The following is a 15693-nucleotide window of genomic DNA, read 5'->3' on the forward strand; positions in this document are numbered from 1 at the left end:
TTTTTTTCCTTTATTGTTATATTTTTATAATTTTTCTCTAATAAAAATAATAATAAAAAAATGGTCACTTGAATTCTGTCCCTTGAAAGAGAAAGCATATGTAAAATGAAGTATTTGCATAGAAATGTCCCCAAAACTTTTTGTTTTGTGTTCGATGCTAGAAGAAGCTTTAATTTCCCTCTTTGCTGAGAGGTAGAAAACTTCTAAAATTGGCATAAGATTGAAAGGCAAATGCAGCTCAGAGTAAACTTTTCTATGTATGCATATATATATATATATATATATATATATAGTATCTATGTCTATACATAGATAATAGTATCTAAATAAAACTATAAAACCCACTATTTTGCCTTCTAGGATTCTAAGCTACCATCTTCTGTTCGGAACACACTCCTTGAACTTTTTGGACAAATCGAGCGGGAGTTTGAGAACCTGTATATTGAAAATTTGGAATGTGAGTATATCTTTCTTTCAGCAACTTAAGAACTGTTTGGACTTAGGAATTGGAAGAGTTTACACTGGATACTGTAATTTAATGTATTTTTTGGTGAGGAATTCAAGAACTGTTTTGTAGTGAACTTGTAGTGAAAGACGGAGTTTGTCCCCTTTCAGAAAAAATAACTTTCTTAGCTCTTTGACGCAAGTAGTGAGAACTAATGTGTGATATCCTCCTTGGCAGAGAAAGGGAAGTGTCTGTCTCCTTGTTGCTGCACGTTTGGTTTTATACCATTTTAATCTGGCAGTAACTGTGCAGCCATTGATGTTTGAGACTGTGACTGCAATATATATTTACAGGCTTCATTTTAATGATGTAATTTTAGTCAGAAATTGTCTTAAAACAAAAAATAAAACACACCACAACAGTATAAAATGTAGTGTTTCTGGATCATACTACCTCACGCATTGCATAACCAGCACCTGCAGCTGCTCATGAATTTTGAAGTTGAGCACTCAGTTAAAAATCCCAGGTGTTATCTGGAAAAAATGTTCTATGTGTAATGACTGGATTGTGATATAAATGATCTAAAGTGATGTAAGAGGACCCAGAGTAAGTAACACAAGCAACCATATTGTGAAGCCCCTGCTAAATTTTCCTTATTGGGTTCTGGAAGCTGCATTGCATGGCTTGGCTTCTGAATTGTGGAATCTGTCTGTCTTGGCTCCAAGTCAAACTTTTTTCCAAAGCTGATCTGTTATCACAGTTAAAGCAGACACTCATGTTACAAAAACACTCTTGCATGCTTTTGGAAAATGTGCTGCTTTTTTCTTATTTTAAAAATTGGAGACAGTGTTGGTTAAAGGCCGTCAGAAACACTGCACGCTTCTTGCAGTAGTGACAATTTGCACACCTCAGTTTTCAGCCTCCTGCTGTGAAGTTGGCTGGAAGCAAGAAAAGTATTTTATGACCCCCTTCTCCTTCCAAAGTTTTCAGAAATTCACAAATGGCTGTCAGAAAACAAGTGGTAAATTTGGCTGTACCCTCCAGAGCATGGTTATTTTCCTTCCATCCTATTTCTGTTACTTCTGCATCCTTCTTCACCTGGTAGTTATATTTTGCTCCTGGCATTTGTGATCTCTTTCTGCCTCCCTGACAACTTCCGAATTTTTCTCTTTAGATGCCGAGTGTGTTACTGTGGCTCATGATCTAACTCCTGTGTTAGTGTTGCAATTATTTTATGTGGAGAATCTCACTCAGTTTTTCTTTCCTGGCTTTTCATATATTCACTTTTCCTTGTTGCAGTTAATTTCTAGTTTCTTCCTTTTCTGATTCCTTCCATGTTGCAGTCTTGATTTTTTTATATTTTTTTTCCCAGCCATTTCTTTTAGTCTGCCTGGCTTGTCTGTTTCAGTCATTTGTTACTACAAGCTTGTCTCTCTGTTTACTTCTCTTTCATTCTGTGTTTAGTAAGTTTAGGTGCATGTGACCTGGAACACGGGAAAGAGTCCTTGCTTTGCTCATTTCAGGCACTTGGATTTGATACACGGTTGCAAACTGACTCCTAGTGCTTATGACTGAGACTTCTCTGAATTTCTTAGGAATGTCAGAAAACACTCTCCTGGTGGATTATTCTCCCAGATCTGAAAGCTTTATTCCAAAGTCTGGGGATGAGTGATTATTTATTTATTTATTTTAAAAATAGTAGTCCTAAGAATTTGTGGAAGAGACAGACCTAGATTTAAGAACAGTTAAAAACTGCTTGGCTAAAGCCTCTCAACCAAGTTTCACCTAAGGAAGATGCTTGAAGAATATCAGCCCAGATTTTGAGGAAAAAACTCTAAGCCATCTTCATCTTTATAAAATGAAGCTGGGGAACTTTAAAACCAACCCAGCAACTGGAAATCACTTCCAAGTACCTGATCTGTTTTAGCTATGCCATCACTCTGGTGTTCAAATGGCATTAGCAAGAGTCATAAATAATTGACAGATTATTCTTGCATACATGCTCTGTGTAACATGCACAAACATTTTGATTGTACTTGATGTTTTGAAAATGCTTAAGTGCAAATTTGTGTCATTCTTCACTCTGAAATACAACAAAAGTGTTGTAAAATGCATGTTTGCTCTACTTTTTTTTTTTTTTTTCCCCCTGAAACTAGCAGTAGACAAGCATTTGGGGGAAAATACTATTTCATGATGAGTAAAATCTTTGCCAAGAAATGACGTATTAATTGTGTGGCTAAAATATTTCTGATGATGTAAGTTTTCTGCCTTCTGTTGGATTTAAGTCAGTAAAGGTGGGTCATTTATTTCACAGAAGTTGCTTTGTTAATCTTTAGTCACGTTTCATAGTAAAAGCAACAGTAATTAGAAGCCAGTAATACTTTCCTTGGAATCTGGGTCAAGGTTGATCTCTGGAACATTCAGCATGAGTCTTGGTTTATGTCTTGGTGAGAACTGCTTCTATAAAATCACAGTTAATCTATTTTCCTGTCCTTAGTGCAAAATACATTGTGCATATGTTACATAACAATTCTTAAATAGTATGTTAATGACATTGTTAATTATAGTTATATTTTTTTGTATTAATATGAATTTTTGCTCTCATCAGTACGTAGAGAGATAGATACACTTAACGAGCGTTTAGCAGCTGAAGGACAGACAATTGATGGAGCTGAATTGAGCAAAGGACAACTGAAAACAAAAGGTAAGAGATCCACAAAGATTTCTGTATAGTCTTTTTCAATGTACTTTTTTCGTACGTGGCTGGCCTAAACTTAGAATTTATTAAAAGGAATTAATGCCAGATACCTATTACAAATAAGCTAATGCTGTATTTGAAATATCTTCCTTTAAATTTATTTGTCTCAACAGCCAGTCATAGTACCAGTCAGCTTTCTCAGAAATTAAAGACAACTTACAAGGCATCTACTAGCAAGGTATGAGACCAATTAAACCTCTACTCATCACTGTGTACTCATGAGACTAACATGGCTGTCCTGAAGTTGTAAATTGTGGTTTCTTTAAGCTGAGTAGTGCTGTGCTTTATGTGAACCTGCCTAATGAGGAACAGTGTCTTTATCTTGGATTCATCAATTACTCATTGCTTCAACCACGCTACCACCACCTTTTTACACTAACTCTTCACATTTTTAAAGAGTGAATGTTGGAGGGGAGAGAATGTGCATGTGTGTGTATGTTTGTGTGAGACTGCTCTCTTGTAAAGATAGCTAAAGGTTTGATGAAGGAAACAGAAATTAAATGACTGTGTTTTTCTGAGCAGTTGAAATTGGAACCTAAGATATGAATAGGCATTGTAGTGTAGGTTTAGATTTTTTTTAAAAACTGTGAATTCCTTTTCTTTATGTCACAAGCCTTGCAAATTAGTAGCTAGCTATCTTTTTGTCAGGTCCCTTAGCACAATTACCCTGTCTGATGTTTTTCTTTTTGTACAGCTACGTTTGTTCAGTACTTTTGTTTTTCTCTTTTGCATTTTTCAGTTTTCCCTGCTGCTCTTTCTGCCCTGTCTCAGGGTAATTTTGTGATATGTTAAGAGTAAATAAAATATGAAGTCTCAGAGGAAAAAACAGTGAGAGCTGGTTGTGAACCTAATTACGAGAAGCTCTGCAGAGACTGTTGTTGCAGGCAATAGAATGACTGCAGGTGTCTTGGAAGTACAATCTATTAAGTAGTTTGAAAGTGAGATAATAAGAATAGTGTGGTGAAGTACATCTGAGTTCATATTTTATTTGGTCTCCCCCTTTTTCCTGTTGTTTCTCAAACTTTCTTTTTTATTCTTGTCAATCTGGTGAACAGAGATACTTTTTTTTTTTTTCTTTTAATAGCTAATGACTCATAAATCCTTTAGTGAGGCCACTTATATAGGGACAACATAGTATTAATAGTACAATACCATGGAGTTATCAATTAATACTTTCTGCTTTATTTTTTTAATCTTTTCACCTGCTGTTAAATGCTTGCCTTCTTTTACTTGCTAGCAATGTAGTGCTCATATTATTTCCTGGGCAAGACAGGTGAACCTAATAACTTCAGTGCAGGAAACTGGGAGAATCCTGAGTACCTGCTTTGTTTCCCAGTGTTCTGATATGCATGCACATTGAAGTAGTCCTGAGTAGTGTAACAAGAAGAATTTAATTTACAGTGAGCATCGTATTGATTGTATCAGTTGGTAACTAACACGTCTGAACGTGGTGGAGTATTTCTTTCTGCAACTTTAAATCAGAATTTACTGGGATGTAAAGAGGAGAGGTGAGAACATTCAAGTTGGCAAAACTCTTATCGGAGAATAAGGATACTTTTGGCACCTGGGGTAACTCACTGGTGCTTAAATCCCAGAGAGAGAGTAGATTTAGTGCTTGGTACTCTAAAAGTCATTTTTGTGTATGTTAATGGACAAGATGCTGTTATTTAACGTTAAATTAAATGTGCTGCAAATACAAGAATTACTCTATGAAATTCATGCATTGATGGCAACTTTATTGCTGATGTCAACAACCCCCAGCTGTAACAAATTATAAGATGTCAGGAGCACGTTAACATCTTATGCAGAATCCGAAAATAAACTGAAATTGCATAACTTGCTTCGTCATGAACTATCTTCCAGGATCTCTGATTCTTTTGGACCAGGAAAAGGACTCTTAAAGGAAGGAATTACTTCACCTGTCCATTGAGCAGTTGAAGGGAATAAAACTTTTTGGTAGAGGTAGTGTTTAACCTCGCTGCTTAATGTTCTTTGACAGTAAATTCCATTAGTCAGCCACAGTGCAGTGTTGCTGATCCTGACTTGGCCAAGTTTTCATTCTTCTAATGTATCCTGTCCATTTAAGAGACATCTTTACAGTGTTTTGACACTACGTGCAAACAATTGCTTTCTCACTAGCAAATCTCTGTACAGAAGGAAGTACAGGAAACTATTGATTTAACAAGTAGGACAAACTGGAACACTGTCAAGATATTGCCCAGTTACTTGCACTTGCATATGATAATATGAGGTCTGCTCAAATAATTTAAAAACTTTCTGCAGTGCAGAGGTGTCTAGCAAATTGCATAGTATTGAAATATTTCCTTTCATTTTCTGGAAAAATGTTTGTGAATGTGTAAGGAACCAGGAAGTAACCCAGGGAAGATCCAGTTGATCCAATTACTGGTATGTGAAGTGAGAGACAGCAAAAGAGGAGTGTATATGCGCGTATATATATGTTTTTAAAAAGATTCCATGTGTAGAGAAAGTGTCAAACAAATTTATGTATCTATCTTTAAACATATAATATTCCTGAGCTTTTATCCCTTGTGTTCATTCAAAATGGTTGATGCTCCAGCAGGAGTATTGTGGCCTTTCTATTAAATAGAAACTGCCCAGCAGTTTTGGAAACATCAGTGCTTGTTGATGAATAGGAGTTAGGTTTCCCATACAACTTCTGCATGAGGATTCGACTCAAAATTAGAAAAACAAAGTGTAAAAGGAGCTTGAGTGTGGGTCTGAGAGCTGAGAAACTTCAAGTTTGGAATTTGAGCTGAGTGCTGTATTAGTCCTTAACTGTTATTTAGTTCCTTACTTAATTCTGTTGTTTTGTTTCTCATAGATTGATTTTGTTTAGTTCAAGGACAAGATTCAGTGTTAAGGCTGCACCCATAGGATTGTATTCATCACCTGTGAAACTCTGTAGTATGACTGAACTAATAACTTTTCCATTAACCCATTCTCTTTTCAATGCAGCCTTAATAACCATTGCTTCTGCTGCCATGAAACATTATCATTTTGCCACTGTAAAGTCAGTGTGCTCAGGATTTGGAATGTACCCTGGTTTTAGGTCTGGAAGATGCCCTTTAAGAACATTTTAAAGAAGTAATTTGCTTTAATGATATGCGTCAGAACTTCTTTTTTGATGCCACAAACTAATGAGATTTTAACCTTAGTTTACTGTATCTGAAATGTAGACTTAATTTCTAACTTCTGCTAAGTTGTAGATGTCTTCATTTGATTTGTGTTGAAGCATTTAAAGGTTTTGAATCAACTGGTCAGATACTTTCCCATAATCGCATGCAGGATAAAAGATTTGTAGGATAATAGGGACTATTAAATGAGACTTTGCTCTTACTGAAGTAATCTTTCACCACTCTTGTTTTCAGTTGTCTCTGGAAGTGTTAGAGTGAGATAAACTTTTTTTTTTTTTTTTTTCTTTAAAAGTATTACAGTCTTCTTTCAGCTGAAAATACAGAATTTCTGCAAGTGGATTACTTTTCTATAGACACCAAGTGGTTTTTATTTTCTTGTCCTATAATGTCCTGTAGTTTTCCCATTTTTGCTGTTTTTTTTCTTCCTTTGATTTACTATTACTTATGCATATACTAATTTGGATTTGTTGAGTCTTCTCTGTTTTCCCTTAAAAACATTTAGGGAATGTATTTATCAAACGCTTAGATGAGTTTGACATATCTTGAAAAATGTGTTAGTGCAGAAATAAACTGTCAGATGCTCTCAGATTACAGTTTGATTTAATTAGTTTTTTGCAGTTTTGAAAAAAAATGGTGAAAAAAATGAATGCTTGTGGGTTTTATTAGAATTATTTAATAGTAGATTTTATCAAAGATTGCACTGTCGTTAAGTTGTCAATTATAATTGTTTGGGAGTGGACAAGTGGAATTGTTAAGGAATTGGAATCGTTAGGGAATACGAAGGTGTCTTGTTGGTAGTCTTACCCACGCTGATGGGAAGTGTGCACTGCATTTGTACAGTATTTTACTTCAAAGAGGTTGTATTAGTGCAGTACTAAGTTGTTTAGCCTTCTGTAAAAAAAAAAAAAAGGACATGTTACAAGAAATTGTGGTATGTTTGCATCCAAACTCACTTTCCTGCCATCAAGTGTCAAATTCTTGACAACAGTGAACTGTTGAACACTAAAGAATTGGTGTGAAAAAATTGTTTAGCTATTTGTATTTGTGAAATAATTACTTAATCTTGTGTTAGTGTGGGGAAAAAAAGATTTTGGTCTTTCTGCTATTTCAGATCGTCTCCAGTTTTAAAACTACCACATCAAGGGCAATCTGTCAACTGGTAAAGGAATACGTTGGCCACAGGGACGGTATTTGGGATGTCAGCGTTGCGAAAACTCAGCCCGTGGTTTTGGGAACTGCATCTGCTGGTAACGTTTTGTGTTACTCAAACCTTCAGAAAATTGTGGTGTAGTCTCTAAACAATAGTAAGTGTAGATCAAAAGCATTCCTGAATACTTCACTCCACCAATGAGCACAGCTCTGAAAAAGTCGATACAAAGAAATTCCTTGTCTCAAAAATCCTTAAATTGGATTTTTCTTGAAATGCATTTAACCTTCAGAAAATTCAGGCATCCTTATTGATCTTTCTAAAGTCTGTGTCAGTTTACTTCTGTGTGGGTCACTGATGTACCTGTTGTGATCCAAAAATCAAGTTTTCAAGTTAGGAAAAATACCACAAATAGAACTTGCCTTTTGATACCTACTGCAGATTAATCTGATTGGGGTAATTTCTTTTACTTGTTTTGAGAGTTGCTTTAAGTTGTAATGATTGGAAGCTTTTCTATTTTATGTGTAAGCTAATAGTCAAGAGGAGCTGGCATTACCTGGATTTGAAGTCGTTTTTGTATGGTATGCTGTACAGCCCAAGATAACTAGCTTGTTGAATCGGAGTTAAAAGTGAAAAGTTTACACTTGTAACAATATTTACAGCTGTTTTTTAATCTTGTAGATCATACTGCTTTGCTCTGGAGCATAGAAACAGGGAAGTCCCTTGTCAAGTATGCAGGGCACGTTGGATCAGGTAAGATAAGGGCGTGTTATGTAAACTGGAAGCAGAATGTGTTTGGGAGGGGGACATGTGTTTTGGACAACTGCAGAAATGTTTATTGTGGTTTTACTGTCAGGTTTGCCAACACCATTAGCAAGTTAACTGTAAATTTCCATTAGTCTTCATACTGCGAATGTTTTCTAATGTGATTCTATTTTAGAGAGGAATATTAAGACAGTTCTGCAAATGCTGAATGAATAAACAGCTCCATATAAAGAAATGTAACAGACACAGGTACAACACTTAGAAGTTAAATGTCAGAATTCATTAAGGCCTTCATGCGCATGCAGAACAAAGAGAAGCTTACACAATCAGAAATTGGTTATTTTGTAGGATCTGTGTTTTATTTGGGATTCACTATACAGGTGCTGGGTGACCATCGATCTTCACTTCTTTGTTCAATGTGTAATTTGATATATAATTTATTGCATGGTATTAAAATCTTATTTTGAAGACAGTTAATTCCCTTTTGTCTTCCTCTATACCAGTATGAACATTTCAGAAACGTGACCTTAGTGTTTTTGTATTGCTTCTTGGGTGGAAAAATGCAGTGCAGTAAGTGTTCTGATGTTAATCTTCATTTTTGGTATCCAGTTTGACAACAAGCACCTGTTTAGCTCCCTTCTACCTCATAATGGGCAAGAATATTGGGTTTTATAGACCAAAGGTGGTGATGTTTTCCATAGCTTTAACTTGCTGATGAGAGTTAAGCTCTCATACGCATATGGAGCATTGAGTCATGCAGCCGGAAGGTGAGGGACACCATTATTAACCTGGTGTGTTTGGTTAGGTAATGCAGCTGGCACATCACGTGAACTCTTTGGCAAGGACACAAATAGGATTAAGTTCTGTGCAGTAAGGTCAGCTGCTTTCAGCCAGGAGTTCTACTTTTTTTTCTTTGCTGCTACGACTACTAGCTCCTGTAGCATAAGGATTCTAATGCCCTATACATAGATGCACAGAGACAACAGGTCACACTTAACTCGTGCAGGTCGCTCAGGTTGCTTGCAGTGTGGTGAGGGTACAATTGGTGCCCTTTTGGCCACCAGGACTTGTCTTTGGCTCATGCTGATCTTACCATCAACCAGAACCCCCCAGATCTGCAGGGCTGCATGCCAACCTCTTGTCCCCCAGCCTGCATGTGCAGCCAGGATTACGCTGTCCCAGAAGCAGAATCTGACATTTGTGCTCGTTAAATTTCATACAATTGGTGATTGACCAGCACTCACATCTATCAAGATATCCCTGTAAGGCCTCTCTACCCTCAAGGAAATCAGCATTTTCCTCTAATTTAGCATCACACATAAACTTAGTTAGTAAGTACCCAGTTCCTGTGTTGAGGTGATGATTTTTTTGTTTATTTTCTTTTTAAATTGCTCTTTGGCTAATCATGAAAATAATAAGACTCCAAACTATAATTAAACAGTTTGTAAACTAAGTTTTAACGGAAAAGAATTACAGTTAAATTTCAGTTCATATAGCTTGTATTTAGTTAAACTTTGTTTACTTGTTTATGTTTGACAGTTGGTTGGAAATAGAGCAGGGATGTTGGATGCCAGCAATTAGTAGACTTGAGGTAGTTCAGCATGAATAATGAGTAACTTTTTCACTTTGCTACTAAATTCTAGCACTCTCTTCTGAAATCATGAGCATCTCTTTTACTTGTATGATAGAAATGATTTTCAAGTTCTTTCTTGAAGAACTATTGAAGAGAATCTCATGGATTTTGAAAATGAAAGTGCTTAGTAATGTAAAGTAATTGAATTTTAAACATTGAGCTAAGAACAGCTTTGTAGGCTGATAGAATTCTTGCAGGACTGTGTTGTAAAACAATCATGCTTCAATTACATGTAGTTTTGCAGGACTGAAGTCTAATTTCTGTTATTTCCATTGGATCTTTAGGCATTTGTTCCAGTAATCTGTAGCAATAAGCAGGAAGTTGATGGTCCTGTGTAGGAAGTTTTCATTATGTTATAAATGATTATGAATACTTAATGCTCTAAATTTCCCTAGAGTGAATTTATCTCCAGCCAGCTTGCACACAATTACATGAATATAGTTTTTTTTGTCCTTTTTAACATGAAACACTTGCACTAGGTTTAGGAAATAACTTGCTAGAAAATGTGTACTGTGGTATCTGTGATTGACAATAACTGCTTTCTTTGATACTACATAGGCTTACGTACTCAAATATCATTGTGGTTTCTCTCACCTAAGAGACTATGATCTGACAAGAAGTTATTTAAAACTGAAGACTTCTTGATGTCTCAATACTTTATGATAAAGCATTGTGAAATAATTCTTTTAGTATGCTAGCTTAAAGCTTTCCTTTGTCTTACACAGTAAATTCCATAAAGTTTCATCCAACTGAGCAAGTGGCTCTTACAGGTATGTACATCGTTTTCATCTGCTGAGTACTTTAATTATGTTGGAAAAATAAATGCATCCTTTACTACTGTCTCCCCTCTCACCACTTTGTCAGTATCATTGCTGATAGAATGATCTTAATATTTGAACGTGTAAGAAATCAGAGCTAGATCTTTCCGTCTGTTTATCATATCATACTGTCAGTTGTGCTTACCTGCTCCAAAACAGACCTTTGGAATCATACATCTTAGCCTTTTTGGATTAAGTTATATTTCCAGAAGCGAAGGAAAATGTTGATACTGAATGTGCAGAAAAAAAGAAGGAAAGAAAATATGGATGGTAGTGTAACAATGTTTTCAGGATTGAGAATTTTGTCATTAAGCTTTGGGTTTGAAAATTGTCTAATGTGGTTAGTGCTGTGTTTTGTATGGGCCAGCAATTAGGGTACTACCCTTGGGATTAAAGAGATCTGGATTCAATTTGTGGTTTTTGGGTAACTCACTGTAAAATGAAGATAATTGCTATTGAGGTTAGAAATTAAAATGCTGCTGCTTTCTGCTTCAGCAGTGGCTACCTTAAAAGAAGGTAGGTATGATTTCTAGCTAGGCTAACAGTGATTTAAGTTCGGCTAATTGGATTTTCCTGTTTTCATACGCTAACTCTATAGTTAGTGTTGCAGTACCATAAATAATACTGTTATGTAAACTGACTTATAAAAATAAATAAACCAAAAACAAAAACCAAAGCAAAAAAATAGCCATAGTGAGACTTCTGTTTTTCTTTGAGGCGTTTCCGCAAAACATTTCCATTGAAAATCTGTGTCACTCGATTGACTTGACTACTTTACATGAGAAAAAAAAAAAGGGGGGGGGGAACAAGTGAGAAAACACCTCCCTCCCTGATCCAGAATACTGACACCCAAAAGCATGTAAGGCTGAACTTTTTTTTAACCTGTCTTACTTGGTCTATTAAAAAGAAATTTCTCCAAATGTTTTCACACACATTTTACTTTCCAAGTCTGCGCACACACATAACAGACTGTTTTTCTTCTCAGGGTAGCACTCTCAACATTGTACTCCCTAAGTATTAGGAGCATGTTTGTTTTGTCCATAACAAAGAGAATCTTGTTTAGTGGGTAGGTTTCTTTGAAAAACAGGTGAAGTCTAAAATCAAATGATACCTGCTGAGCTGTGAACTGGTGCTAGTTAAGCTGAGTTGCTTAAGGCAGAGGCAGAATAGCTTCACTCTTGCTGTTTTGATTTTCTCATTAAAAAATGTGCTAGAAACATGTAACAGAAGAAATCATTGAATGAAAAGGAACCCTAGCATTTTGGGAAATGGCAAATGAAAGATGGCTCTTGTTAATGCATTAAGTAATTTCTTCAGATGTTACGTACTAGAACAGCAGTGATACTGGTGTTCTGATTTGTAGTATTTAAGTAGATATTTTTCACTGTAAGAAGGATTAATTTGGTAGATACTTATATTTTGCATGATTAATTATGTTCTTATCTGTATTGAAGCCAGGGGCCATTTCATTGAAACTTGCTTACCAAAAAAGTTACAGTGGTATCTGCTTAAAAAAAAAAAAAAAAAAAAAAAAGATGCCACACAGACATTATTGCCAAATATGTAACATTAAAGCTTGTTTTTATTTTTAACGGAAATGCTCTTACTCAGCGAGTCTCCCTCTCTCTCTCCCCCCCTCCATTTTTTTGTGCTTTCTTTTCCCTCTGCAGCGTCTGGAGACCAGACAGCTCACATCTGGAGATACATAGTACAGTTGCCTACACCTCAGCCAACTGCAGACTGCAGTGTAAGCAATCAACTTACTGCAACACAACTAATTGCACAGCAATTTCATCATATATGGGTGTTATGATAATACTGAACATTAAATTTATACATAATTAAAAAATTGCATGATTTCAGGACTGGAAAAGGTGGGGTTTAAGGTTTTAGTTGAACAGGTATATTTCAGCATCTTTAAAAAAAAGATTCATGTTTTTGAAGATCAGAATAGAAGTGCAGAACAGACTATGAAACTGCAAGCACTTTGACTTTTTTTCTGAAGGTGCTGAACATGTAAGTAAATGAGGTGGCAAGTATATTTTTTGTAACTAGTACAATCATAAATAATTACGAAGTTAAGTTAAACTAATTAAGTTCTTGTACCTTACCTTACCAAGGTACCTGCATTAGCTGTAGTTGCTGTGAATTGCAAACTGATGGTAAAGGTTCATATTTTCAGCAATTATTTAATTGTATCTCTAAATCTGATTTCTGTTTGACCCTTGCCAGTATTCGTCATACTAACTGACATTTGCTGACTGAATAAAAACCTGGGAACAACATTTACTGTAGACTGTCAAGTGCTGTATTTGACTTCAAGTCACCCTTACTAAATTGTGAAGACAAATGTAAAATGTAGTTCGTAGCGTGAGCTTCTCAGTAAGCTGCGTAGAGGCAGGAGATGGCTGTGTAATGTGAGATACGTAGGTTGATTTCTGAATGGCAAATGTTTGATTCAGCTGAGTTGATTGGTACAAATGTTACTTTTTCTCCTCTGAATATGGTGAAGGAGAAGTGTATTTGACTTGCATAAGTGAGGTAGGTTTCAGAGCTGGATGCTTTCACCTTAGCAGAAGAGTTTATTTTGTTTGTGTCAGCATGCAGTTCTGATGTAAGGACCAACAGACAAATCCTGATGTCAGGATTTGAATTCTAAGGGATAAAAATATTACTGTAAATGATTGTCTTCCCTGAGATTAAAAAACAGCGTCCTTCTAGATGCTTCTGATTTAAAAAAAAAAAAATTAAAGGTAAGAAAGTCCCTTGATACGTGCATGGGAATGAAACTCAGGGTAATAGAGTGAGAGGATTTACAGAAATGATTTGCCAGACTGTAAGGTGGGCAGATATTCAGAGCTAAACAGTTCAGGAGAGATTTGAAAATGAAGAAGCTATTAAAAATGCATTTAACTCACCTGCCTTATCCCTTCAATTAAGATTTTCGTAGTAGATACCTGAGTAGGCTAGGTTCTAGAGAATTAAGCTACCCACGTTCACAGTAAAGGGGTTTGGATGCATTTACACTGTAAAATGTGACTTTGAGACATTCCTTCCCATTTATTTTTATTCCTTTTCCTATTGCATTTTATAGCAAGTGTCTGGAGAAGATGAATATGAGTTCTCAGATAAGGATGAACCTGATGGAGATGGAGATGGTTCTAGTGACTGTCCCACTATCAGAGCCCCGTTAACTTCGCTCAAAAGCCATCAAGGAGTGGTCATAGCAGCTGACTGGCTTGTGGGGGGAAAGCAAGCTGTGACAGCTTCCTGGGATAGGACAGCAAATCTGTATGATGTAGAGACTTCTGAACTGGTCCATTCCCTTACAGGTATTTCTTCAGAAAGATAAAATTGGTGGTTTATTTCTATATGTGGGATTACTTATAGACATTGAAACACTGGGGAAGTTAAGTTGTTGCTCTGGAGTATGGTGTGAGCTTGCAAAGGGCTTATGCTGCTGCTCAGTTCTGAGTGGCTTCTCAAATTCCAACCTTGTGAATCCTGTGAGCATGAATTTGTGTTCTTTCATGTGATATATGGCCAATGAAGCAGTTGTTTTTAAAGTGAATGTAGCCAAATTTTATCTCTTGCAAAAGTTTTTGTTAGCTTCGTGGCATATTAAGTAGCAATAATGTATTGCTACTTAACAGTTGTGTGAACTGAGTGGTAATTGTCTGATTTTTCTTTTTTGTTTTGGCTTTTAAATATAGTTCTAAACTTTTACAGCAACAGTAAAATGAAAGTTTGGAATGATGATTATTATTGTTTACTGTTTGTTTTAAAAAAAATCATCAGCATTTCATTCCAAGCATATGTGGAAATGAAAAGTCTTATTTTCATTACCTTACATGTCCTCATCTGTGCTTGTAGGGCATGACCAAGAGCTAACGCATTGTTGTACGCATCCCACCCAGCGTCTTGTGGTGACATCATCCCGTGATACAACTTTCCGTCTGTGGGATTTCAGAGATCCTTCTATCCATTCTGTGAATGTCTTTCAGGGCCACACAGAGTAAGTGACACTTACTTCAGAATTAATACAAAACAAAAAAATTGTTTTAGAAGTTCTAGAAGTATAAATGTCCTCAGTTGCCAATCTGAACAAAGTTGTTAATGTGCTCTTTGAGGTACTAAGTTAATTCCCCTGTTTTATAAGACTTTTTTTTTTTTTTTTTTTTGCGTTGGTTATACTGTAGTTTAGGGTTATTACTACAATTGATCAAACAGGTCATCTCTGCTTGTTGTGGTTTCAGTGTGAAATAAATCACTGAATTACAGAATAATTAAGGTTGGAAGGGACCTCTGGAGGTCGTATGGTAGGTCGTAAGGAGGACAGGTAGGAGTTTCTGTGAAAATTGTCTTTATTTTCACCTACAGTCAGTATTGTTACTGCCTTTTTGTTCTCATCTGAGATCTAAACCAACATCGAACCCTACTGATGTATGGTTCAGAATTGAAGTTTTGTTCCTTTCTGCTATATTTTATACTTCGTAGCACTTGCTTCGCTCTTGAATGCAGTAAAACTTCTGGTGGGGGAGTAAAAGCAGCTTTTCCTAAATACTTCGCTGCTTGGTGGCAGAGCCAGGAGCACGGGCACCAGAGCGCCCAGCAGATGGCACCACAGCTCTGCTGGTGGCCGCCAGCCTGGGTGCCTGCAGCCCCAGCTCAGAGCTGTCAAAGAAAAAACTCACACATCAAAGAGGCTCGTAGGTGCCAGACTCTGAACTCAGAGGGTGGCATACCACTTCTGCCTCTTAAAACTTTGCCATCAGACATGTGATTTCTTGGTTCCAAAAGCAATTTTTAGTTTTGGGAATGTGAGGGAGAAAGTAAAGACTTTAAACCTGCTCAGAAACTGCATTTTCTGTTCACTGCCGTATTATGCTTTGTGTCTGTTTGCATACTGAAGATGTAGGTGGATAGTGTAATTTCAAATTCCTTTTTTATTAGCTGTAATGATTGCAGATTT

At 36.3% G+C, this 15693-nt stretch overlaps 1 protein-coding gene across 2 annotated transcripts in view; it reads left to right on the top strand.

Annotated features, from left to right (window-relative positions):
• The window catches only part of WDR37 (WD repeat domain 37), a 40718-nt gene that overhangs the window by 11742 nt on the left and 13283 nt on the right, over positions 1 to 15693 (top strand). For both annotated transcript variants that reach the window (XM_082752294.1, XM_082752295.1), the window contains 9 exons: positions 361 to 457; positions 3054 to 3149; positions 3317 to 3381; positions 7470 to 7605; positions 8187 to 8258; positions 10629 to 10673; positions 12392 to 12468; positions 13816 to 14053; positions 14595 to 14736. In XM_082752294.1, coding sequence (XP_082608420.1) covers positions 361 to 457; positions 3054 to 3149; positions 3317 to 3381; positions 7470 to 7605; positions 8187 to 8258; positions 10629 to 10673; positions 12392 to 12468; positions 13816 to 14053; positions 14595 to 14736 — 968 coding nt within the window. The remainder of the gene's footprint in view (positions 1 to 360; positions 458 to 3053; positions 3150 to 3316; positions 3382 to 7469; positions 7606 to 8186; positions 8259 to 10628; positions 10674 to 12391; positions 12469 to 13815; positions 14054 to 14594; positions 14737 to 15693) is intronic.

This window comes from Aythya marila, assembly GCF_965140915.1.
Source record: "Aythya marila genome assembly, chromosome: 2".
Taxonomy (NCBI): domain Eukaryota; kingdom Metazoa; phylum Chordata; class Aves; order Anseriformes; family Anatidae; genus Aythya; species Aythya marila.